A 21,332-nucleotide genomic window follows, 5' to 3' on the forward strand; every position below is an offset into this window, starting at 1 on the left:
AATATTTGAATATATTTTAAGTTTTGTACATATTCCATCACATCTGTATTAGGGCACATTTTATGTTTGTGAGTCTAGTTATGTAGCTTAGTTTTTAACTACTTTTTTGTGTTATCTGAAATGGTTCTCAATTTGAGCTGTAAGCACCATCAATTCTTTTGTTTATAGAGAAGAATTTGAGTTCTTTATAATTGAACTCCCAATTTGAGTTTTTGTTTCAAAAATAGTGAGATGTTAGTTGTATTTTGATTTTTATCTTCTAGTTGCACTTTGATTTTCTTCAGCCATGACTGTCATAATAATTTATGACCATGATGGGTCATAACAAATTGGGTATATTAAAGAATTTTTGATTTCCTTATGGACTATAGCATAACAATATCAGTCTAATTTGTGAACATTGTCCAATGGATATTTTTGAAGAAGTCGCATCCTGATTTCTGTAATTATGTGTCTCTTAAAAATACAGGATATTTTTTTTAAAAAAAGTGATTTTCTTTCTACTTTTACACTAATTTCTAAGTAATTAATTAGAAACACTGAAGCATTTGTCTGTTTTAGGGCAACTGCAATTTTGGCATATTTACCACAGGAGCTTCTAGGCACATCATGTTATGAATATTTTCATCAAGATGATATAGGACATCTAGCAGAATGTCATCGACAAGGTAAAATGTTATCTGTGGAGTAGCCAAATGATTCGGATTTTTTGCCCCCCCTCCCCCCCCTCCGGGGTAGAAAAATGATCTAGGAACCTTGAAAAAAAATTACCATTACCATTGTACATGTACGTACTACACACACGAAAATTGTACAAGCCTAATCCTTTCTGTCTCTTTTCAGTTTTACAGTCAAGAGAGAAAATCAGTACTAATTGTTACAAGTTTAAAGTCAAAGATGGATCTTTTCTTACGCTGAGGAGTTGTTGGTTCAGTTTCATGAACCCTTGGACCAAAGAAGTAGAATATATTGTCTCAACAAACACAGTGGTTTCGTAAGTTTTTTTCTTTTCTTGTGGGGAAAAAAATACAGTTGACTGCCTTCCATGTATCAAAGAAGGGATACATCAAATATTAGTTTGTTAAATTTGGTAAGAATCCACAACAATTCATATGTTGCACAGTAATGAAGTTGACGGTAAAAAAATTAAGTATTTTGCTATGCTAAATAATTAGTTACATAAAATGATACATTTATGTTTCTTCTGAATCCCCAGTGCTAATACGCTTGATGGTGGAGATACGTCTTTTCCACAACTAGCAGCTTCACCTCACAGCATGGATAGTGTACTTCAAGCAGGAGAAGGTAATTAGAAGACTATAACAAACTTCTTCGAATTTGTTTTATTGAACATAGTGCAATTTAAAATGCTTAATATCTAAAGCCTGTAACGGCATGTTCCTTCTATATCCCACTCAAGAAGCTGAAGAAATGTCAAGGAGGTGAAAATTTAAAGAGCTAAGAAATGTCAAGAACATTGATCAGTGAGGATGACAGCCCAAATTAATCACTAATCCAAAAATAAACATAACAAATTTGGAGTATAAAGCAAAATGTCAGGATACTGGGTGTTTCCCACCAAAATCCCCATGCTATATTTGTATAATATCCATTTCCTTTAGCACATGATGAAATTATTTTTTTTTATTTTTTTTATTTTATCAATTTCATATATACATTCACAATTATATGATCTCATAACTGTTATTAATAATATGTATTTATAACAATTTTTCCTTACAATTGACAATATACTTGAAGATTGCTTTCTTAACATCCCATAGATCCATCTTATCTTACAACGGTTTTACTTCTTCTTCCCTCCCTCCCTCTTTCTTTCCCTCGTTTCTTTTCTCCTACTCCCCTTCCTTCCCTCCTTCCTTCCCTCCCTCCCTCCCCTTCCCTCCTTCTCTCCTTCCCTCCTTCCTTCCCCCCTTCCTTCCTTCCTTCCCTCCTTTCTTTTCTCCTTCTCTCCTTCCTTTCCCCCTTCCTTTCCTCCTTCCTTCCCCCCTTCCTTCTCTCCTACATTCCCTCCTTCCTTCCCTTTCTTCTCTCCTTCTCTCCTTCCTTCCCTCCTTCCTTCCCTCCTTGCTTCCCTCCCTCCTTTCCTCCCTTCTTCCTACCCCCCTTTCTTCTCTTTCTTCTCTCCTTCCTTCCTTCCTCCTCTCCTTTCCCTCCTCACATGATGAAATTAAATGCATGGTAGATAGAACCATTATTTTAGATCTATATTAATTTTTATTTATATTCTAGTTTTATAATTTTTTGTAAATAATTCAAGGTGATAAACATATATAACACTCCTTCCTCTTCCTATTACCACCACACCAACAGTCTTGTGAGGTTGGCTGGTCTGAGAGAGAATGATTGGCCCAAAGTTTCTAAGGCAGGATGAGAACTTACAGTCTCTCAGTTTTTAGGGTGGTGCCAGAGGTGGGTTCCTACTGGTTTGGACCGGTTTGGCTGAATAGGTAGTAAATCAGCCTGCTGTGCCCCCAAACTGGTTCTATTGTCGGCAGTGTATCTTGTTTTTGGGTTCTGCACATGCCAGAACAATCTTTATTGCAAAAATGTATTTTTTTTCTTTTCTAATGTTCTGCACATGCACAGACCTTTTTAGCTGCAAATGCGCATACATGTGGAACATGTTTGGCATGCATGCATGCACAAAATTTTTTGTGTGCTGAACCAGCAGTAATGCAGGTAGCAACCCACCCCTAGGTGGTGTCTTTGGTAACTAATACCAAACTTCACTACAAACCTTTGACAGAAGGAAAAACATACATGCGTCCTTCCCTACGGATAAACAGAGATACAGATTAGCAAGAATTCTCTCTCTCTGGATTCAGCAATATTCTAGATTCTGTGTTGAAATGTCTCCCTGGCCCAGAATCATTTGTGAATATTGAAAAACCTATCGTAGGATATTTTTGTCTCCCTAACTGTAACCTTCAACAGTATACTAACAACAGATAATGGAAATAGTTCTCTCTTCTTTCCTTTCCATGATAAGATCCTTAAATGGACCAATAATTATTGTTCCTTTAATAATCAAGGAAGTTTCAGTGTAAGAAGCTAGCTAGGAACCCAGAGATGTTTTAAGCCTCTGTCCAAGAGGCTGCCTTTGTGTTGTCAAACAGTACTAATATTGTTAAGAGCTCATAAATTTATGTTTCTGTGTTAAGTCTAATACATAGTAATTCAGATGATTTCTGTTTCTCAATCTGACCCAAGCATTCAGTTCTGTAGTCTCCTAGGAAGTACTGTCTTAAATTAGCAGTTCGTTGATAGCAGCAAAAAACACTTGAGATTCAAAGCATATTTTTAATAGTAATTATGGATTATCTGCTGTTTCAGGCAACTGAATTATAGTATTCTAAAACATAACCTTGTCCATTTTGTACTTGCTTATATAAAATTGCAGGGCATGTTTAGATATATTGTATTTTTCGGAGTATAAGATGCAACATTTTCCCTCAAAAAAGAGGCTGAAAATCTGGGTGCGTCTTATACACTGACTACAGCATTTTCTGCCTCCTGAAACCCCGCCCCCTTCACCAAAATGGCTGTGCACAGCTTTTAGGAGGCTTTCAGAGAGCTCCTGAGGGCTAGGGAGGGCAGAAATGAGCGATAAATTGTCGTTTTTTGCTCAAGTTTGCCGTCCCAGTCCCCAGGAGCACTCTATAAGCTTCCTAAAGGCTATCCATGGCCTTTTTTTGACAAAGAACAGGCCGTTTTTTGCAAAAAATTGGGCTTTTTTGTTCATTTTTGCCCCCCCCCCAGGAGCACTCTACAAGCTTCCTAAAGGCTATTCATGCCCTTTTTTAAAAAGGGGGGGGGGTTCACGAAAAACGGGCCGTTTTTGGGAGGTTTGCAGAGTGCAAAACTTTTTTTTTTAAAAAATTGCCTCTTCAAAACTGGTGCCTCTTATACTCCGGTGCGCTTTATATCCCAGAAGGCCGAAAACCAGCTAGCCGGCACACACATGTGCGCTGGAGCTGACAACTCGTTTGCCTGCAGATATGGCTGCACGCGTGCCATAGGTTCGCCATCACTGATTTTATTTTTATATATATATATATATATATATATATATATATATATATATATATATATATATATATAATATATTATATATATATATATATATATATATATATATATATATATATATATATATATATATATATATATATATATATATTATTTATATATATATATATATATATATATATATATATATATATATTATATATATATATATATATATTATATATATATATATATATATAATATACATATACATACACACACACACACAAACACATATATATATGTATTCACCTGTATGATGATTTGGAATCAAGTGAAGTAGCCTCTACAACATCATATTGAAAGAGGAGCAGACATTTTTCCCAAATGTAACCCAGCCATTTGGCGTTGCTAAAGAATTTAAGGAGTATGTGTACCTAGTATGTTAGGTATGTGAAACATAGAGAAGAAAATTGTGTTTTGAAGGAGATTTTAACTTTGTAATTGTAATTGTAAGCTTGCATTTCTCATACAAGGCATATTGTATCTATCTTAACAATAGAGATGCTGAAAGTTCTCCGTCTTCAATGATTTCCTCCTGTGAGAGGCTTGCAATACCCTTTAAACTCATTGTGAAATGCAATAAACTTGACTAGAAAAGCCCATTAAATGACTTTATATCCCAGGGCAGTCTTTTAAATCCCATGTAGCAAAGCTATTTTTTTTAACGGGCACTTAACCTCTCATAAGTACACCAGGGGCTACCTACAAAAAGTGGTAGCTTAAAAAAATTCATTTCTTTGCCATTTAATGAAAATTGAATACTGTTAACATAAGAGTTGTAGCAGGAAATAGAAATTACTTCTTTTCAACAGGCAGAAGAACTTTTATCCCTGGAAAAAACATAATCTGAGTTTTGAAAGATTTCTCCTATGATGAAAAAGGTCATACATAAAAATGCATTCAGCAGCTCTCAAAAATCAGGATTAATAGGGTCAGGCAGTAATGCATGCCAGTGACCATGAAATATATTAAAATCACATTGTAGGTAGTAAAACATACAGTGCCTTGCTCTTCGTGTAATGTTAGAGCAACTTTACTGCATTGAAATGAATGTTTAGTGAAATAAGATGAGATTGAAAGGAAACAAAAAAGAAATTATAATAGAATTATAACAATTGCAAAGGGTATGTTAAGTGCAGAGGTGCAAGTGCAGGTAATCCTCAGCTTACAACTATTTGTTTAGTGATCGTTCAAAATTAAAATAGCATTGAAAAGAGTGATTTATGGTTGTTTTTCACATTTACGACCATTGCTGCATCCCAGTGGACATGGGATCAAAATTCAACTGCTTGGCAACTGGCATCCGTTTATGATGGCTGCAGTGTCCTGGAGTCATGTGATCATCTTTTGCAACCTGGCAAACAAAGTCAGATTCATTTAACAACTGTGGCAAGAAAGTTCGTAAAATGGGACAAAGCTCCCTTGACATTTTAACAGTGGAAATTTTGAACTTAATTGTGGTCATAAATCGAGAACTACCAGTACCTATATTCAGAATAAATGTGTAGATTGCAGGTATATATTAGCTTGTGTGCCCTTTTTCTTTCCCTTTCATTTAATTTCATTTCCTTTCTTCTTCTTCTTTTGAAAATCTTTTTAAGGTGGTCCAAAAAGGGCCCTTCCCACAGTTCCTGGTATTCCAGGTGGAACGAGAGCCGGTGCTGGTAAAATTGGCAGGATGATTGCTGAAGAAATAATGGAGATCCATAGGTAAGGAAAAGCTCATATTTTAAAATTATTAAGTATATGTTTCTTAATTTGTTAGGAAAAGTTCTATTTCATTCCTATTTTTAAATCTTTCACAGAAACATGGGATATAAATCCAATAAATTGATTTCTAAATAGGCTGGTCAGTTGTTTCCTTTCAAGACAAAACAAGCATAACCCGCTTGTATGTTTCTTAGTACAGTGAAGTATTTTAGCATGGTTTATCTACAATAAGTAAGCAGTAACTGTGAAAGAAGTTTAATAAAATAACCCAATGTAACTTCCAAGATTATGATGAGCAATATTCAACATATAGTCTTCCAAATCATAGTAATGGCAGAGAGGCAAAATAGACTAAACTTGTAGAAATGTAGTTTGTTTGCCAATTTTATTTTCCTTTTGCCATATCCAGGCATATATAGTACAATAGCAAATTGGAGCATATTCCTTAGGAGATAAAAATCAAAAACTTAAATCATAAAACATGACAAGAATGCTGTGACTGTCTCACAATGAACACCATGTGAGGAACCCCAAAGGTGCTTTTTAAAGAGGCAACTGGATTTTCTGCTTTTTCTTTTTCTTTGAAGACTTTTCGGTCCTCATCTAAGAAGCTTCTTCAGCTCTGATTGAATGGTGGAAAATAAAAGGATTTATACTCTTTGCAGACAGCTGTCACTAAAAGAATGCAAATGACCAGCTGTCAGTAAGGAGTATGAATCCTTCTATTCCCCACCATCCAGTCAGAGCTGAAGAAGCTTCTTGGATGAGAAGTGAAACGTCTTCAAAGAGAAGAAAAACCAGAAAGTCCAGTTGCCTCCTGAAAAAGCACCTTTGGGACAACCATGACCTGGATGACTGAGAATCTCCATAAACAATGTGAGGAAGAACCATGCAGTCTTAAGAACAGAGATTATGATTTACTGGAATATTTTATCAATATAATTTACTAAAAATAATTCCTTAGTTGTGTTTACATTCCAAAAATAAGCACACATATAGGGTTTCATATTATAATTTTGGGTTGTTGATAATATGTCATCCTAAAAAAAAATGACTTTATTTTTTTTTTATGCCTTTTGTAATTTGGCTGTCGTTGGTGTAACAGGATACGAGGATCTTCCCCTTCAAGTTGTGGCTCTAGCCCATTGAACATGACCAGCACGCCTCCCCCTGATACTTCATCACCAGGAGGAAAAAAGGTGAGATGGGAGAATTTTAAAGAGTTTTTAAAAAAAGCTATATTGTCAGACTTCACCATATAAATTAATTTTAACTGTTGTAACAAATCTGTAAAATGAATGTATCGCAGCATTTGCAGTCTGTTGAAATAGACGATAGACTGGCATAATAATATAATAATTCCAAGTGGAGTTTTTAAAAAGTTGTTTAAAGGATTTTAAAGTACAAACACAAAATACGAACATAATTTGCCCTACGAATGAAAGCTTCAGAATTCAAGCTATAGCAAAAATTTGATCTTCATTGTTCAAAAGAATCAAAACTACTTTCATATAAAAATATGTTAATATTTTTAATATTAATATAAGTTAATATTAATACATGCTTATCATATAAATAATGTTTCCCTTATTGACCAGTGTTTCCATTAGTTAATAGGTAACAAATTTGAGAACCATTAAACTGATTTATGATGACAAGTATCCATGCACTAATTTGAAGAGCTTATTAAATACACTTGAGGTAGGATCCTAAGTATATTGTGGTTAATGGTATCCTGGCTCTAAGTAGGAACAATATGTAACTATTGATCATGTTACAGTATTTTCTTTGTGGGTATCATTAAAAAAGCCTCAAGTTTGTGTGGCAGAGATCCAGAAAACTGGAGCTGTATATCTGTCAGAGTCTTATTAAATCTTCAATGGAGCCAGATATATTTATAGTATATAGGATGCCTATGAACCAGGGTGCCTAACATTGTAAAATAGGTTTTTCAGTTATTGCTCATTGCTGTGTGATTATGTTTGAATTATGAATATAAAGCTACTTGTATCTTATCATCAAAAATTTACCAATATATCTCAGTGTATCCCTGCATTAAATGGGATCTAAAGTAAAAAAAGGAAGGACAAAATATAACAAAGTTTATCACTTTCTATCACCTAACTGCATTTAATTTTCTTGTTTCTATGGTCATCCATTTCACGAAATATGACACTGGGCAGTGTACAATAAAAAAATCTATAAAATATAGGTAGTCCTTTACTTATGACCACAATTGAGCCCAACATTTCTGTTGCTAAGCATGACAGTTGTTAAGTGAGTTTTGCTCCATTTTACGACTTTTCTTACCATAGTTGTAAAGTAAATCACTGCAGTTGTTAAATTAGTAACACCAGTGGTGGGTTCCTACTGGTTTGGGCTGGTTCGGCCAAACTGGTAGTGGTTTGGCAGCCTGGGTCGCTGGAACCAGCAGCAAAATAGACCTGCCATGCCTTTGAACCGGTTCTCCCGATAGCGCCATAGGTGCCGCCATCTTGTTTTTGGCTTTTGCACATGTACATTTTTATAGTACTGTGTATGTATATGCAGCGTACATCATGTGCACGTGCTGCGCAACCACAAAGCGAACCGGCAGTAATGGCTGCCGGAACTCACCCGAGTAACACAGTTGTTAAGTTAATCTGGCTTCCCGATTGCTTTTGCTTGGCAGGTCACAAAAGGTGATCACAAGACCCTGGGATGCTGCAACCATCATAAATGATTAAATTGCCAAGTGTCTGAGTTTTGATTACGTGACTATGGAGATGCTGCAACGGTTGTTAAGTGTGAAAAATGATCATGTCACTTTTTTCATCACCATTGTAACTTCAGTCACTACACGAATGGTTGTAAGTCAAGGACTACCTGCAGTACTATAAAAACAGTTATTAATTAAAACCATATTATTAAATGGTAGTTTTTTAATAATATGATTAAAATAATATCTTAATACATATCCATACAATTCTTCTAAAACAAAGACACCAAGCTTTTTCAACATACTGATATTTTGTTATTTTTTATTTTGTGCCTTGAGAACAACAACTTGGATGTCTTATGACATTGATGTCATTCAATAGATTATATAGAATTTTTTAACGTGAATTTCTCGGATTATTTCAAAATGGGGAGGGATATTAGATTTTAAGTAGCAATAGCACTTAGACTTATACACAGCTTCACAGTGCTTTACAGTCCTCTCTAAGTGGTTTACAGTGTCAACATATTGCCTTCAACAATCTGGATACTCATTTTACTGACCTTGGAAGCATGGAAGGCTGAGTCCATCTTGAACTGGTGAGATTCAAACTGCTGAACTGTGTGTATTAGTCATGCAGATGATTAATATGTCATTTTAGAAGAGGGAAATAGTGATAATGGTGAATATCTGTAACTCAAGGGTAAGATGAGGCTAGAAGTTCATTCTCCAAGCTTGAGGGTTGGTTTCTGAACATTTTGTTACCAGGCTAATTAACATTTTCAGTGGAATTTAGGGAAAGTCAGTGTTGATGTTCTTCAGTTTATAAAGGCTTTGTGTAGTCATTAGATCTTGTAATGGAGGGTTCCATCAGATGAGGGTCTTGTCATGGGGAGGTTACATCAGGTGAGAGTCCTTGGGAGGTGTAGTGCTAGTTGGGGGAGTTGCGGGGGTTGGTTAAGGGTTAGAGCTATCACTGGTTGGTTGTGTAGTTGACTTTAATTCTGGGGGGTTCTTGTAAGTTGATTGTAGGTAGATATGTCTGTTGATAGAATTGCTTGTGGAATGCCAGGGATTTGGGATCGCAGCAATTGACTGCCAGCTGATGTGTATGGATTCTAGTTTTAAGTTGAAGTGATGCTTGTCCCAGAAGAATTGATTGTGATTGTTAAAATTGATTTTGTAAATTACATTGTTTCTTTCATCCTTCTGCATTATGTCTTTGGTTCTGGATAATTCCTGGTGAAATGTGACTGTGGGTTTGTGGTCTATTGTTATTGCTAGAGTTGGGGAATTCTGGCTAGGAAAGTAGTCTTCTCACTAAACATTAGAGGGGTTTTACAAAAATGTGATGTGTGATGTTGGAATGCTCTGATAATTAAAAAATTGGGACCAGAAGTACATTGAATTATGGGCTCCTGGGGTTTTCAAGATACAAACATCACCTAACACTTTTTGTGACTTTCCCCCCTCTTTTCTGCTACCATAAAAAGCAGAAAACAATTTCATTTTTAAGTTGCATTCCTTTACAGTACTCATTTCTCGCCTCCCACCTCCCTGTATTTGGCAACAACAAAATAATAAATCCTGTAAGTTAGAAATGACAAAACAGAATTTTTTGAATATTTTTTTTTTCGGAGCAAGGGACAGGAGGTTCCAGTGGATGGTATTGACATGCCTATTTGGCCACGAAACTGGGATGAAGCTGAAGACACGCCTCTGTGCTCCACCCTTTCTTCTCCACTTCATCTCAGTCCGGCTAAAGACGAGTCATATTTTTAATGTCTCCTGCGATTTCTATCTCTACTGGAACCTCCTTCCCTCTGCAGCCACCGTAGCTAGCTCTCTGCTCTAGCCTGTAAGTAGCTCTATGTGGTTTTCCTTTCTAACCACCAGGGAGTGTTACTTTGTATCTTGGGATCGGAGAGAGCGCTGAGGTCGCAGCAGCCATTTCCGGTTTTGCCAAGCACATGGTGCTGATCCTGGGGTTTTTTATGCAATCGGGAGGCTAGAGGCTAGGGATTCCCAGCCCAGAGGGCCCCCCATCGCACCAATCTACTGGAAACGGCTTCGGTGGTTGGAATCGAACCGCGGAGAGCATGGAGCACTGGGAAGAGCGTGAACAAGTTTTTTTGAACTGTGAGGACACTGCGGAGCGGAGGGGAGCACGCAAAGCGACCCGGGCCGAGGCAAGCCTCGGCAGCAGTCCCCAAACACACCATTCTCGGTGCTGAGGCAGGGACTGCCCAGAAGGGGAGAAAGCAGTTTGTTTTCTCCTTAACTGTTGCAGCAGAAGAGAGGGAGAGCCAGGAGGCTTCACAAGGAGGGTGAGTAGTTTTTTCTTTATTTTCCTTATTCCCCCACGTGGTCAAGATGGCGGAGGAAGTGGGCTGGTCTCCTTCTCCCCCATGCTCTCCTGGGGAAGGACCTTCAAACAGGCAGCAACCCACTGCTTATCCCAGGGCCCTTAAGGCTGCAAACCCCCGCCCCTCTCGTGCCACCGAGAGGGATGAACTGAGGAGGCACAAGGCTCTCTCAAAGACCTTTTCCAGGGCTGAAAAACTGAGGGCCTTGCAAGGTAGGCTTAGTGCCTCCCCCCCCATTCCAGATCCCCATTGGGGGGTGAGTTCCAGCCTGGACTCTCTCCAGATTCCCCAGGGAGATTTTTTGGGGAAAGGTCTCCTTCTCCCCTTTCCCTGGAGGACCAGGATTTGGACCTGGAAGATTCCTGCGCCCACAAGTATCCTAGGGAGGATCAGGCCCTGCCCAGGTCCATTCTAGCTCCCCAATCTGGGGTAGCTCAGGAACCAGAGAATTCTGACTGGGCTTGCCTGGATGTAGATGATCTGCAGTGGCGACTCCTACTCTTCCAGAGAGCCAACACCAGCAGCTCACTGGCCAAGGTCGAGGCCACCCCTCAGATACGGATTTCCCTCAAGTGGTGGCTGTCCCCAGCCTTGCTCAAGGGATGCAAGTTCAGAGACCAGGAACCCCTCATTCTCACCATGGACGCCAGCCTGTTTGACTGGGGGGTGACCAGTTGGTGCAGGGCCAATGGTCCTACGACATAACATCAATTGGCTGGAACTCCGGGTGATCTATCTGGAGCTTCGATATTTCTGGACCGCTATTGAGGGTCATCACATCCTGGTTCTCACCGACAACATGGTGGCCAAAGCCCACATCAGTCGGCAGGTCGGCATGTGTTACAAGGCACTGCACACTGAAGCGATGTCTCTGGGCACCTGGGCAGAGGGACATCTGCAGTCGATCCGGGCGGAACACATCACGGGGATCAACAACCATCAGGCCAAATGGCTCAGTTGAGAGGGTGGACAACGGAGAGTGGAGCCTGTCCCAGGAGCTATTCCAGAGCATCTGCCGGAGGTTCGGACGGCCAGAAGTGGACCTCTTTGCCACTCCGGACAACATCCAGCGTCCGCGGTTCTTCTCTGGATTCCCAGTTCAGGGAACGGAAGGAGTTGACGCCCTTCGTGCAAGGTGGCCAAGGGGACTTCTGTACGCTTTTCCTCCCCTCCCCCTCCTTCCCGGGGTAGTTCAGAAGCTCGTCAGGAAGCAGGCAGAGCTGATCCTGGTGGCTCCTCACTGGCCGAGGAGACCTTAGTTCGCGGACCTCAAGATCCTGTCAGTCCAGCCCCCATGGCAGATACCGGAGGGGGAAATAGAGCAGCACCAAGGAAAGCTGATGCACCCGAAACCACATTAGCTACAACTAGCCATGTAGAGATTGAGCGAGAGCGCCTAAATGGAGCTCAATTTTCTCTGCAGGTGATTAGAACCATAGAGGCCTCTCGCAGAAATGCCACCTCGATGCTACATGGGTGGCTTTCATTTCCTGGTGCCAGGCAAAATGGATTGAGCCCACCAGGGCCTCGGTACCGCAGGTCCTAGAATTCATCCAGGCTGGCCTAGACAAGGGTCTTGCCCAGGGGACTGTGAACAGGCAACTAGCTGCCCTTGCCCTCTTGGGCAAGGGCCTTTGAGCCTTTGAGCACCAAACTTCCTGTTGTGAAGAAGTTCCTTCGGGGGAGGGTCTCCAACCTGTAACCCCCAGTGGTGCATAGATCCCCCCCGTGGAATCTTCCCACTGTGTTATGGGCTCTCATGGAGGAGCCCTTTGAGCCATTGAGAACAGTTAGCCTGAAACACCTAACCCTTAAGATGGTATTCCTAGTTGCCATCACTTCGGCTAGAAGGGTGTCAGAGCTAGGAGCACTCTCTTCTAGGGAGGACTTGTGCATGTTCCACAACAACAGGGTCGTGTTGAGATTGGACCCAGCCTTCCTTCCTAAGGTGAATTCCATATTCAACCGTTCCCAGGAACGTGTTCTCCCCGATTTCTGCCCTAATCCAGCTAGGGAACGGGAACAGCAGTGGCACTGTTTGGACATCAGATGGGCCCTGCATATTTACCTGAAGCAGACAGCGTCTGGAGGTCAGAGGCACTCTTCCTATCTTTCCAACTGTCGTCTCTGGGTAGGAGGGTAACGCCTTCCACCATTAGCCGGTGGATCCGCTTAGCCATCTTCCTAGCATACGAATCCCAGAGGTTGCCCTGCCATCTCGGCAGCTTGGGCCTCCCAGGCCCCCATAGAAGACATTTGCAGAGCGGCTACATGGGCATCCCCATCGCTGTTTATCCGACATTACGTGTTGGACACGTTTGTATTGGCTGATGCAGCGTTTGGGCGCAGGGTGCTACAGCAGGTTAGCAGAGCAGGAGTTCCCTGCCCATGGGACTTACCTTTGGTAGGTCCCATCCACTGGAGCCTCCTGTCCCTCTGGAAAATGGCAGTTGGTCTTACCTGAACTGCTATTTGCGGGGCTCGGACAAGAGGCTCCAGTTCCCGTCCTAGGTAGTAGGATAGCTGTGGTGGTGGGAGTTCTCCTTGTGCCTTGTTTTCAGGTCTGAGGGGAGCTCACTTCGATGAACTGGAGAAGAAAGGGTGGAGCACAGAGGCGTGTCTTCAGCTTCATCCCAGTCTCGTGGCCAAATGGGTGTGTCAATACCATCCACTGGAGCCTCCTGTCCGAGCCCTGAAAATAGCAGTTCAGGTAAGACCAACTGCCATTCTCTGCAGTACTAGCAAAATAAAGCTTTCTCCCTCTGGTGAAATCTACATTGCTAGGTGTGCAGTCCTATATGTTTGCTAAATATGGCTAGTGATAATCTTATATGCTATTTCTACCTCATATTTTATAATTACTTTACCACTAAGGTAACTGACATTCTTTCTCAGATTGTCATTCTCTTTCTTTGTCTGGTTGAATGTGATCTCTCCCCTCTCGTCCAAAGTGAATTGAAATTTGAAAAATTTGTGGTCTCAGTGTTGCTGGGCTGCTAGCTGGAGGTTTAGTAAACTGGTCCTGCCCTAGCCTTCTGGCCATCTGAAGGCCAGATAGACTGGCCCCTCCTTTGCCCACTAGAAATCATGTAGGCCAGTCCCATCCTAGTCCTCAAGAGACCAGGTAGACCATTCCCACCATCAGCTGCCAAAGGGCAGTGAGCCAAGTCAAGCTCGCAAGAAGTCAGAAGTTGCTCCCACTTACATGGTTTTTTTACCCTTGATCATCCTTCCTTGATTATGTAAGGCAATATCTCTGAAATGATCAAACATGTCATGGGTTATCTAGTAGTATAAAAGAGTGTGGTGTAGCCATTATATATGAAGAATTAATCCATTCTTCCATTTAAAACAATGTAGCCCTGATAAGATTCCAACTTCCCAGAAATTAAAGAGATAGGGCACACTATCTTATGCAGTCACATTTGATTTTTATAAGTGGTATAATTACACCTAGTTTCACTTTGTCTACATAGAGCATCATCTGGAATGTAGTGTCATCACTTGGGACACGTGTAAGGGTAATATTGGTGACAGCATTGTTTTTGAAGTATGATATTACAGAACGCATGTGCATATGAAGCTTTGTAACATAATGAATCAATTTTATTTCTCAACACAAGGTTTGATAAGGAAAATAACCACATAGGATTTTTAACTAACTGTGAAACATAGGGTGTAGCTAAAGTTCACCAAAATTTGGTTCCCAAGTTAGAAATCTCTAGGACAGGGCTGTCAAACTCCTGGGCCATGGCTGTGGAATGGATGTGTGTTATGCCCACGCCCCATTTACCGAGTAGGGGGGAAGTCCTGATACTTCACGTGATGCTGCCGTGATGTGCGTTTGACACCCCTGCTCTAGAATGATTGTAATTATAGCAGTAATGAACTACATAGGAAAGCATGTATTCTGCCTGAGTAGGACTTCTTTGTCACTAAGTTGACAGGTGATTGTACAAAGCAAATTACTGAGGAGGCTACATGGCTATATAATGTAGATGAAATTTTATGTATAGAAATATTACTATTTATAAATTTCATTGAAGAGTTAATTTTATGCTAGACTTTTATAACTTCCAGGAAGATCAAATGTGTAAAATAGGCTGAATATAAAGCCTTTTTAGTCTCCGAGGTGGGGCGTGGGAGGAATCACAGCTGGGTATTGTCATGGCCCATCTGCCCAGAGAAAGGTAAATCTTGAGGCCACTCCCTCTACTCCTCCTCTGACTCTCCAGATTAACCTCAGTCTTCGTCCCAGAAGGAGCTAAATTAGCTGGCTCTCCTTGGTACGAGATTTTACCTTTGAATTTCTCAGCTTAGCTTGCTTCATCTAAGTTTACCTCCTCTCGTGCGCTCTGTAATCAGCCTGTACACAGAAGCGGTCAGTGCTACTGAGAGGCTCCCGAGCCATGGTCCGGTGGCACGGGGGGGAGCCCCAGGCCCCGTACACAACTGCGGCTGCAAGCGATCCCGGGCTCACCGCAGAGATCGCAGGACCCAGGAATGAGGAGAGCGACTCAGTCGGAGTTGGCTCACGTGTTTGGACTGTGTGGTGACGGGAGACATTTCCAACTGCCTGAAGGCGGAGGACAGAAAGGTGGAGTTGGTTATGCGCAGGATGTTCCAGGCGGTATCATGGGCGATTAGGGCTGCCATAGCAGCCTCTTTTTTCAACAGGACCACCCTGTTATGGCTGGGACAACTCCAAGACGGAACTCCAGCGTTGGACGTTAGACTCCTGCAGGACATTACGAAGGTGATGGTGGCCACCCAGTTCTCGGCGGATGCCACCCTGGATGCGGTAAGGTACTCTTCCAGGACCCTATTCTCTTCAGTGGCATTCGAGACACTTGCTGTGGCTGCGCAACTGGCAGGCAGAGTTCCGGGAAAAATGGCATTTGGCAGGCACAGAATACACGGGGGGAAAGCTGTTCAGTCCATCTCTGGACCCCATCCTCGTTGAGGACAAGAAAAAGTGAAAGGTCTCCCCATCTACATCCAAGCGATCTGATCACCACTTGGCACCCTACCCCAGAAGATCCAATTATCGAGCACCTGAACAGGACTTCCAACAGCCAAGGTAATCTGCTCCCAGATTCTCCAGGCAGGGGGATAGACAGTTCTTTAGGGACAGATACAGGTTTCAACAGCCTAGCAAGCGTCCCTTTCGAGGGGGGGGGGCAGCCGCCCCTTCCGCAGAAACAAGTGATTCAGGATCGAATCACCCCATCGGTGGCTGCCTTACTTTGTTCGTGGATCATTGGGATTGCATCACCATGGATGCATGGGTGCTACGGACAGTCAGGCTTGGTTACGCTTGGAGTTTTGCTCCCAACCCGCAAATAGACTCCAGGTCTTTTCCTCCTCCAAGAACTGGCTGGAGCTCAGAGCGATCCACCTGGCTCTCTGGCGCTTCAAGGCGACGGTATCAGGAAAGCACGTTCTGGTGCTGACGGACAATGTGGCGGCCAAGGTGCATGTGAACAAGCAAGGGGGCACCCACTCCATGGCACTTCATGACGAGGCGATGAGATTGGGGAACTGGGCAGAATGGAATCTTCTATCAATCCGAGCAGAACATATCTCTGGGAGGAGAATCATCAGGCGGACTGGCTAAGCAGGGAGACAGTAGACCACAGAGAGTGGCAACTTCACCCCAGCATCTTTGACCGGATCTGCCAGAGATTCGGCTGGCCGGCAGTGGATCTCTTTGCCTCCCCATTGAACACCGAGCTTCCGAGGTTCATGTCATGGTTCCCGATACAGGGAGCAATGGACAACGACTCCCTGTGCTTCAGTTGGCCATCAGGACTTCTCTACTCCTTTCCTCCCTCTCCTTCCTGGAAGCTAGTACTAGAGAAGGCAGAGGTCATCCTGGTGGCTCCCTATTGGCCCTGACGTCCCTGGTTCACAGATCGGATAGAAAAACCTCTCTCTATTGGAAGATGCCTCGGGGGGAGGTGTCCTTTCTCCAGGGGAGCATGGTCCACCCAGACCCAGACTGGCTCCAACTAACCGTCTGGCGATTGAGCAGGAACAATTAAGGGAGGCTCAGATTTTCACCAAGGTCATCGGGACCATCGAGGCTTCCAGGAGGAGATCCACCACTCGTATCTACAATGCGACCTGGGTCTCCTTTGCGTCCTGGTGCCAGTCTGCTCAGGTAGAACTGGCATCGGCCACAGTCCCGCAGATACTGGATTTCCTCCAGAATGGACTGGAGGAAGGTCTGGCCCCTAGCACCCTCAGAAGGCAGGTCTCAGCCCTGGCCACCATCCTGGGGAGAGTGGGTACACAACTTCCCATCATTAAGCGATTCCTCAGAGGAGCAACCAACCTCCGGCCCCCAGTAATCCAGTTTTCCCTCTTGGGACCTACCCACAGTGCTTCAGGCACTCCTAGAAGCACCATTCGAGCCTCTGAGGAGTTGAGTCTTCAGCTTCTTACCCTCAAGGTGGTGTTCCTCGTAGCCATCACCTCTGCCAGGAGGGTGTCAGAGATCAACGCGCTGTCGGCTAGGGCGGATCTCTGCATATTCCACAGCAACAGGGTTGTACTCAGGCTCGACCCAGCCTTCATGCCCAAGATTAATTCCCCCTTTCACAGGGCTCAGGAGATTGTTCTCCCAGATTTTTGTCCATCTCCCTCCAGAGGAAGGAAGAGATCCTGGCATCGCCTTGAGGAGGGTGCTGCGCATCTATCTGAAGTGCATGTCGGCCATTAGGTGGTCAGAGGCCCTCTTCATTTCCTTTCACCCTGCAACCAGAGGAGCGAAGGTCTCCCCAGCCACCATAAGTAGATGGATCAGAATAGCCATCTCCAAGGCCTATGAGGCGTGAGGTGCTTGAGGGCATCACCGCATACTCCACCAGGAGTGCAGCCACCTTGGCGGCCTGGGCCACCCAGGCCCCCATCGAGAACATATGTAGGGCGGCAGCATGGGCTTCGCCCTCTCCATTCATCAGACACTATCGGTTGGATGCTTTCGCGGAAGCATCCTTTGGGAGGAGAGTTCTCCAGAGAGTGCTAGACACTCGGGGAGACTCAGGTCCCATGGCCCCTCCCAGGGACACCTAGCTTTGGTATGTCCCAGCTGTGACTCCTCCCACGCCCCACTTTGGAGACTGTCAGTTGGTCTTACCTGAACTGCATGTCTTGAAGGATGGCGTGGGAGCAGTCACTTCCCACCCATAGTGCGCCCCGCGGAGGGTGGGCCTGAGTTCAGATAGTTACCAGTCAGTCAGGGATCGGGGGGAATGGGGGGTTTGCTCTGTTCCCTTCCTTCTAGATTCACCTTGACTGGACCATCAATTAATCTGGAGAGTCAGAGGAGGAGTAGAGGGAGTGCCCTCAAGATTTACCTCAGTCTCCGGGCAGATCGGCCGTGACAATACCCAGCTGTAACTGCTCCCACGCCATCCTTCGAGACATGCAGTTAAGGTAAGACCAACTGACATTTTGTTTTCATTTTCTTTCAGGTTTTGAATGGTGGAACACAAGATATTCCTCCTGCCAGTATATTGCCTGGCCAGATACAAGACAATGCAGTCTATCCATATTCTGACAACAACTCCATTCTTGGTAAGCCAATTCATGAAAGTTAGAAGATTAAAATGAGGAATAGGAGAGTAGAGTCCTTTCATTGTGGAGCTAGGTGAAATCCTTAAGGATGAATCCTGCCCTACATAAATGAATAGAATTTCTAAGAAAATATATAGAAAATTAAAAGATGAGCATATTGTAGAACGTAATATTGTATTAATAAAGCTCTAGAGTTTTGGAAGATAATTTTGTTGGAAGATGTTTTTAGTTTAGCTCCAACATTATTTCTTAAAAGAAATTCTACAACTTTGGTACCATATTAGTAATTTTACAAGTTACTATGATAAAATGTAAGATTAATATCTTAAATATTACTATTTAGAATATTTTATATTGATTTTTAATAAATCTTACTAAAATTAGGTTCTTTTTTCAATTTTAATCTACCTCATCCCCCGGAAAAATTCTTAAGATAGTCTAAACACTAACTAGTAGTATTTTATCCAAATTTTAATTATTTCTACTATAATGTCATCAGTTACACAATACTATATGGATGTTTCATTTCTTTGTACAGTTGACAGAGATAAAATCAGCTATGAAATAAGAGAGTTCATACTATATGCAGTTGCTCTTAACATTGCTCTCAATTATACTATATAGAGGGATGCAGTGGCTCAGTGGCTAAGACATGAGCTTGTCGATCAGAAAGGTTGGCAGTTCAGCAGTTTGAATCCCTAGCGTTGCATAACGGAGTGAGCTCCTGTTACTTGTCCAGCTACCAACCTAGGAGTTTGAAAGCATGTAAAATGGAAGTAGAAAAATAGGGACCACTTTTGGTGGGAAGGTAACAGCGTTCCATGTGCTCTTTTGGTGTCCAGCCACATGACCACGGAGACATCTTCGAACAGTGCTGGCTCTTCAGCTTTGAAACAGAGATGAGCACTGCCCCCTTGAGTCGGGAATGACTAGCACATATGTGTGAGGGGAACCTTTACCTTTATACTGTATACTTTTCTAAGTATAATAATTAACTTAGGAATAGAATTATTGTAACATTTAATTTTTCCTATTCTCTTTCCAGGGGAAAACCCCCATATAGGCATTGATATGATAGACAATGACCAAGGATCCAGCAGCCCCAGCAATGATGAGGCAGCGATGGCAGTCATCATGAGCCTTTTGGAAGCAGATGCAGGGCTTGGTGGCCCAGTTGATTTTAGTGACTTACCATGGCCCTTATAAATGCTGCCCATAAGCTTTGACAACAGAATATATCAAAGTGCATTATTGGTGGAGTTCTCCAATCTGTGAAGCTTGCTGAATTGCTTTGGTGTTTTAATTTGATAAGCCATATCAGAGAACAGTCATATTTCTCCCGTGTGTACTTTTTGACCAAGTGGAGATGAATTTGCAATGGTGTTCCTATCATTTTTGTTAGCTGTGTATAGCTTGCATTAATTGTATATTTTGGGTATTGTTTTTGTGTTGACTTTTTTTTAAAAAAAAAATCACTGTGCAAATTAAGCACTAGCATCACTGGTAGCTTTTATATGCAAATGTCATTTCAGCTATTTGGTGTTTTTACACTACAGAGAAAATCCCTATGTGGATAAGGAATATTTCTTATACTAATATATCAAAGCTGTTTCTTGTAAGATCCTTTACTATAAATATTGTTGAAGTGTAATGTATTAGACAGTTAAATATTTTTAAAATAAAATGTTTTCTTTGTTCTAAATTGGAGTTACTTTGTAAAGTAGGGTACTCAGGCTTCAGCTGTTTTATGCAACTTGGTTGACTTACCTAATAAGCCAAATCCAGGATGAATATAGCTTTACTATTTGCGATGTAACCTATCAACTGCAATTTGGGTGGGTATATTGTATTCGATCCACAGATTTTGTAACACCATAGGAATACTTGAAATACTTAAATTGGGTAAACTTTAAAACGGGAAAATTTTCTTCCTTCCTTCAACCCAATATATGCAAGACCTTGAACCTTGTCTCGGTTGCTTTGCTCCTTTCTTTCTACATCTGGCAAAATAAGAGTATGAGAGTAAGTCACAGAACAATGACGCTTAAGTGTGGTGGTATTTGGAAAATGAAGATTGTTCCTTGAACCTTCTCATCCTAGAAGATAAACTATCCTACTAGAAACCAACAGAATACCAGAGGCATACATCAAACATGATTTTTTGGAGTGGGCTCATACCGAAACACAGCCTAGTTAATACTCAGTTATTATAGTATTAGTTAATATTCATAGTTCAATAGTTTCCTTTTTGAAATGGAAGGAGAGTAAAGGAAGTTGAATCAGATAGGAGCGGGAGACTGTGGACTGTTTGCTGATGCAGATAGTTTCCAGAGTATTGACTGAATGATTGCCAATCATTTCTGGAGATAATGACTATGCCTTATTAGAGTCTTGTTCTTGCTAACTTACCTAGGGCAGCTCCAGTGGAATATATAAACAACCCAGTTTCCAAAAAACAAGATCAACAAGCAAGGAAAAAAAGGAATTTGAGCACATCAAGATAAGAGGAAGGTACAGGGAGATATCTGCTTTTTCTCTTCTATTTTTTTCCATCAGTAGTACAGTAGGTAATCTTGTGTTCAGCTAAGGAAGGTGACAGAGAAGGCTCCAAGCAACAAGTGAGGGAAGCATCATTGTAATTCATAAATAATATGTAGTGTTTCTGTTCCTGTCTACAAACATCCAGAGTGTATTCCTGCTAACGTGCTCCCTTTATTAGAAAAAAAAAGGGCGGGGTTGCTAAAGAAAAAAGTTGTAAATCTGCAATGGATCAGAAATAATATAAGTTTCTTGACTACTCTCCGACTATTCTTGAAACTCTCCAAAAGGAATGTATTGGAATAAATACCAATTGGTGAGGGAGAGAACCTCTCTGGTACAAG

General features: G+C 41.9%; 1 protein-coding gene across 3 annotated transcripts in view; it reads left to right on the forward strand.

The window, feature by feature from the left end:
* The window catches only part of ARNTL (aryl hydrocarbon receptor nuclear translocator like), a 69,900-nt gene extending 49,748 nt beyond the window's left edge, over window positions 1–20,152 (forward strand). For all 3 annotated transcript variants that reach the window (XM_032223697.1, XM_032223713.1, XM_032223705.1), the window contains exons 13-19: window positions 562–668; window positions 844–994; window positions 1,217–1,305; window positions 5,697–5,805; window positions 6,911–7,004; window positions 18,348–18,450; window positions 19,496–20,152. In XM_032223697.1, coding sequence (XP_032079588.1) covers window positions 562–668; window positions 844–994; window positions 1,217–1,305; window positions 5,697–5,805; window positions 6,911–7,004; window positions 18,348–18,450; window positions 19,496–19,656 — 814 coding nt within the window. In that variant the 3' untranslated portion in view covers window positions 19,657–20,152. The remainder of the gene's footprint in view (window positions 1–561; window positions 669–843; window positions 995–1,216; window positions 1,306–5,696; window positions 5,806–6,910; window positions 7,005–18,347; window positions 18,451–19,495) is intronic.
* Window positions 20,153–21,332: the final 1,180 nt, after the last annotated feature.

The sequence above is a fragment of the Thamnophis elegans genome, chromosome 1 (genome assembly GCF_009769535.1).
Source record: "Thamnophis elegans isolate rThaEle1 chromosome 1, rThaEle1.pri, whole genome shotgun sequence".
NCBI lineage: Eukaryota > Metazoa > Chordata > Lepidosauria > Squamata > Colubridae > Thamnophis > Thamnophis elegans.